Source organism: Microchirus variegatus (genome assembly GCF_963457635.1).
Source record: "Microchirus variegatus genome assembly, chromosome: 1".
In the NCBI taxonomy this organism is placed as follows: Eukaryota; Metazoa; Chordata; class Actinopteri; order Pleuronectiformes; family Soleidae; genus Microchirus; species Microchirus variegatus.
In genome coordinates, this window is record NC_139802.1 from 6,778,253 (window position 1) to 6,783,383 (window position 5,131).

The window sequence follows — 5,131 nt, forward strand, 5'->3', positions numbered from 1 at the left end:
AAACAAACCAAATATGTATTTAATTTATAGGTCAATAGTGTATTTTGGTTAATGCTTTTCCTCTTCGACAGCGCTGCAGACATTTAGATTAAAAGTGTGAATTTCCTGAAAAAGTTCTGGATATAAAAAGTGAGGAATGGGAGAATTTATCAAACCTCTAATTGTTATTTTTGGATGTGTGAGAAGACCTCAGGAAAAATTGCTCCATGTTACTCCAACGCTTTTACTCGAGCCAATAATAACTCCATCTGTTTTCCCAAGTGACTGGCGGTGTTGTGGAGGCTTTTGTCATTAATGTTGTGAAATAGAAGCAGTCAATACACAATGTGCACTTATTATTATTGTTTATCTTTTAATAAAATAAATATCTGTCTGAAACTGAAACTTCAATGATTTTGACACAGTGGCGCAAATTCATACAATTTTCTTTAATGCAAAAAAAACAACAACAACAAATATACCAACATTTTATACACACGTTAATAAAAACAGGAATGTTTTTTGCACTTCAGACACAGGATCCTTCCTTCAATGCGACACCAATAATAAATAAATAAATGTATTTTTTTTTTTTTTAGTTGCACAGGTTAGATCCACGCTGCAGTCAGTCAGTCAGTCTGTAATGTGAGCTACACCACCAGTTGACAGCCTCACACCGAACAACAAACAAACAAACACAAACACTGAGACCACTGCTTCAGTAAATGCACTTTGACACAAATAAGTCCAAAGACATGCAGTAAAAAAAAAGAAAAGAAAAGAAAATGCATTAAAAGGATAAATTTAACATTCGTCGTCAACAACATGAGAATGAGGTTTATGGAGCTAAAACACACGCACACACACACACACACACGGCTGCTGTAAGTCCCATGTCGGGCCTCTGCACAAAAAAACGAATCCCGGACCTTTTCTGTGGTTGAAATAAAAGAGTGATCCCATGTATCCAGCATTGGACTCCAGAATTGTCCCGTCAGAATGTGATAAGTAGATTCAGCAGTCACCTGTAGGTTATAGATAAAGGCATCGATTATCACTGATAACTCTGCAGAAGAAGAAGAAGAAAAAACAGTTTGAGTTTGTTGCCATCAGGCCACGCATTCTCTCCCTCCCTCTCTCTCTCTCTATTTAGTGTTATTGTCCCACAGTTCGACTTGACTCTCGGGCTCTTTACCAATTGTTTGGGTGGCACAGTTTTCTCCAGATGTTAGTGAGATGTTGACAGGGACCAGGCGCCCTCCATCCTCCACACAGAGAAGGCGTAGCTCAGCCTCTCGTGCGCCACATAACTGCAACTTGACATCTTGGCGTCCAGCTCGTCGCTCTGCAGCACCTGGCAGAGGAAGTCGATGTACCTGGACGCAAGTTTCAGGGTCTGTATTTTACTGAGCTTGTCCGAGGGCAAAGTGGGGATAATTTTGCGCAAAGACGCGAAAGCCTCGTTGAGGGACTGCGTCCTCTGCCTCTCCCGTACGTTGGCCATGACGCGCTGTGACTGGAGCTCCTCGAAAGACTGGGGGCTGCTGCTGCTGGACTTCTTCCCTCTCTTCCCAGGGGTTGGGCTATCTGAGTCCTCTGATCCGGTTTTCCTGCTCGGTCTCCTCTTCCTCCCACTTTTCTTCGGCTGGCTGTCCAGCTCCCCCTCGCTGTTGCTCAGGCTGTCCACAGGAGAGACAGGGGAGCTGCTCGACTCTTCCCCCATATTTTCCTCAGACATGTCCACTTCGGCCAGAAAGTGTCCAAAAAAATGAATTCCCTCTCATGGAGTCAGAGGTTTAGTCCACTTGTTGCTGTGCGCGGATTGTTGAAGGAAACCAAAGTATCCATAGATGAGTTCCTGGGAAGACAAGTCTTTTTCTGCTACTAGAGAAACTTAAGCACTTCTTTATAGGCTGCATGGCGTAAACTTTTTGGGCAGAGGCGGGATTGGCCAAGAAGATGAATTACGTGAGGCGAGGGGTGGGAGCATACAAGGAACTATCAGGAAAAACTCTGTAGATTCAAAGAAAAGATATAACAGTGTGTCATAACATTGCACTAAAACAAAGACACAGAGAAATAATCAGATATATAACTTTAACTTACAGTCTTTATAAGGCTAGTAGATTTTAATTAGACCAACTATGGTCTTCAGTTCACAAAGTGGAAATGGAAAACTGTATTAATGTATCAATAATAGTGCAACAACATGACAATAGCACAGTAATACATTTGTAACAGGACAGTATTTTTTGTATTAATACCATCTTATTTCAACAGTATAGAATGTGTAGTGAACATAAGGGAGAAAGAATTTTAACTTTTTTATGTCAGGATGCTTTAAGAAAATAATAATTCTCATCCCTCACTGTCTCACTATTACACTGTATTACCATCATTTTACAAGATTATCACCATGCTTCACTTTTACCACATTGTTACCATTCACTTTATGGTAACAATGTGGTAAAAGTGAAGCATGGTAATACTTTATGGCATAAAATATTACCAAATAAACATGTTACCAGTATTGATTTTTCTCCCGCTCTGAACCCAATTATTTTTTTTACAAAACTCAATAAAAATGTGCATGAAACCTCATGAAGTGCATGGAAAATAACTACAAACTAAGTTTTATGAAGGCTTTTTTTTTTTTTACCTCAGTCTATAGATGCAGTCAACAGACTGATTGTTGTAATCTCAGTGTGAACCTCTCAAACTTGGCACGTCTCTGTAAACCTCGCCCACACGGATGATGGATTTACGTTTCCATCTAGTCCTACTTAAACCAAGTGAGATCAAAATACTTGAATAAAGGCATCGTATGATCCCAAAATCTTACATTGTTGACATGCAGCCAGTTCTGCAAAGGTTCAAACCTTTTGTTTGTTGGAAGGATGCTGTGTGTGCTCTAATTATGTTCCCCACAAGAGGGCATGCAGTCAGAAAGTAAAGTTTATGATTTACAATATATATATATATATATAAAAAGTGATTATTCTGTGTTGGCTCCTGTCAGGAATGAGAGAGAAGGGCAGCTCTGTGTGTCAGGCCCTCTGGTATTTACTAGGTTGGTGATACAATATCCATCTTGTTTAGTGGAGGATTACTTTGTTTAGCTTGAGAAGGCTGTGGTCCACAGGAGCAGCATCTGGTTCAGGAAACAGGGGGGCAGCCAGGGTCAGAGGTCACAACACCAGTGAACATCCATTTACATCTCTCGTGGAGGCCTGAGAGTGAAGTATTGTTCACCGAGGGAAACACAGGCCTTGTTTAAGTTGACTCGTGCTGCTTGACATTTTTAACAAAAGACTTGCCACGTTTATTAAATTAAAAAAAAAAAAATCTCTCTCTTTTATGAGGTAAAGATACCTTTTTGTGACTTGAAGTCTGAAGCCTCGACAGACTTCAAGTCTGTAGAAGTGAAAGAAACAAGACGAGGAGCAACTCAAGATTCTCCAAGGTGAGTGTACCTGTGCTGTGACACTGTCCATGGTGCTGATCTCTGATAACAACACACGTGCTGCACTTCACAGGTAAACTACCTGCATCTCAGCTCAGCAGGCAATGGCTATTACTTTACTATTTGTGTTTTTATACTCGATAAACAGCCGGATTGTTATTACTTTTAATGATTTAAATAAAAGATAATTTAAAAAAAGACATATCTTTATTAGATTTAAAACATTATCCATCTTCCCACCACTTTGTCCTCCGCATGAGGGTCACAGGGGGGCGCTAGTGCCAAACCTGGGTGGGCGGAGGGCGGGTTACACCCTGGAAAGGTCAACAGTCTCAGATTAAATCCTTAATCTATAATTATTTATACACCTAAAGGTATTGCTTATATGTCAATGCATTTGGTACTTTTAGTATTTTTTGCCTCACCATACAATGTTTTTTGGGACTTTCACTGTCTTTGTGACAAATCTTTTTTATTGCGTCGTAATACATTGCTTCTTTGACAAGTTATGCAACAAACCCCAGATCTGGATGTTGCGATTACACGGTCAGCGCCTCAGAACCCCGCGTCCACAAGGACACCGCATCATTCCTTATTATATTCAAAAACTACTAATGTAAGAGCGAGCATTTACACCCACTCCTTTTTTACATTTCTTGGCCCGATTTCTCTGTGGAGTTGAGCACTTTGCTGCTGAAGTGACTCTGAGAAAACACAGCTGCTTCTCGCAAATATGATGTCATCAAAGGACAAACTTCCCCCAGTGTTGATCTTTAATAAAGACAAAACCTTCATCAGTGAGCTCCAGACTGTCAGAGCACTGACAAATATAAGAAAACGGGGAGGAAGAGATACACGCCGCTGATTGCTTCTCAGTGAAATTTGCCATATGATGCTGTCCAACTGGCCTGCAGCAGAGGCTTATAACAGATGAAGAAAGCCTTTGTCCTTATCAATGAGCAGTGAGTGGGTGTTTTGATAAAGTCGAATGTATATTACTGCGGCCCATGCAACTCGACACAGCAGTCATGAGAGACCCCAGAGCGTCATTTACCGCCCCTCCCTGAGGTCACATCAAGGCAGACACTGCTCAAGCTCTCACTCACTAAGCCCTGAGCCAGAGCCTGATCCACAGAGACCTGTCTATTTTCTCTGCTCCGGCCTTGGAAGGCAGTGTTTCTCTATCAGCCTACTCGTATCTATTGAAATAACAAACCGCAGTCCTCCACATGTACAGGGCTCCCACAATTGACAGTGATATTCATGTTCACTCCATTAAAGCGAAACCACAGCGAGCGCAATGCCAGCTTGCCAAGATGGATCAACTGCAGAGGATGAGAAAAGACAGGGGTGCGTTCTTCAAAGAGAAGTCCCAGATAGCCTCTAATCAACCCTCAGCGCTAACGAGGGCGAGCAGTGGAGTTGCATGACAGCATTTTTTTTTTCCTCCCTCAGACATAGCTTCAGAATATCCCATTCTGTAGAGAAATCCAGACATCATATCATTATTTTCTGATAACGGCAGTCTGGTGGTAGCAGGAGACGAGTGTGTGTGTGTGTGTGTGTGTGTGTGTGTGTGTGGTGTGTGCTGAACTGGGAGATGAGGATGAAAACGGAGCTTTATGAGTTGTCTGGATGCTCATGCAGGAGCCAGGATTCCTCGAGTTAGCTGTAAAAAGAAAGCCTTTG

General features: G+C 41.7%; 1 protein-coding gene across 1 annotated transcript; it reads right to left on the bottom strand.

Annotated features, from left to right (window-relative positions):
- Window positions 1–659: 659 nt before the first annotated feature.
- Window positions 660–1,733, bottom strand: twist1b (twist family bHLH transcription factor 1b). Its single transcript, XM_083892592.1, has 2 exons — window positions 1,175–1,733; window positions 660–1,004 (listed from the first exon to the last, which is right to left on the bottom strand). Exon 1 carries the CDS (start codon window positions 1,715–1,717, stop codon window positions 1,208–1,210), a length of 510 nt encoding a protein of 169 aa, XP_083748718.1. The 5' UTR covers window positions 1,718–1,733; the 3' UTR covers window positions 660–1,004; window positions 1,175–1,207.
- Between the last annotated feature and the right edge of the window lie 3,398 nt (window positions 1,734–5,131).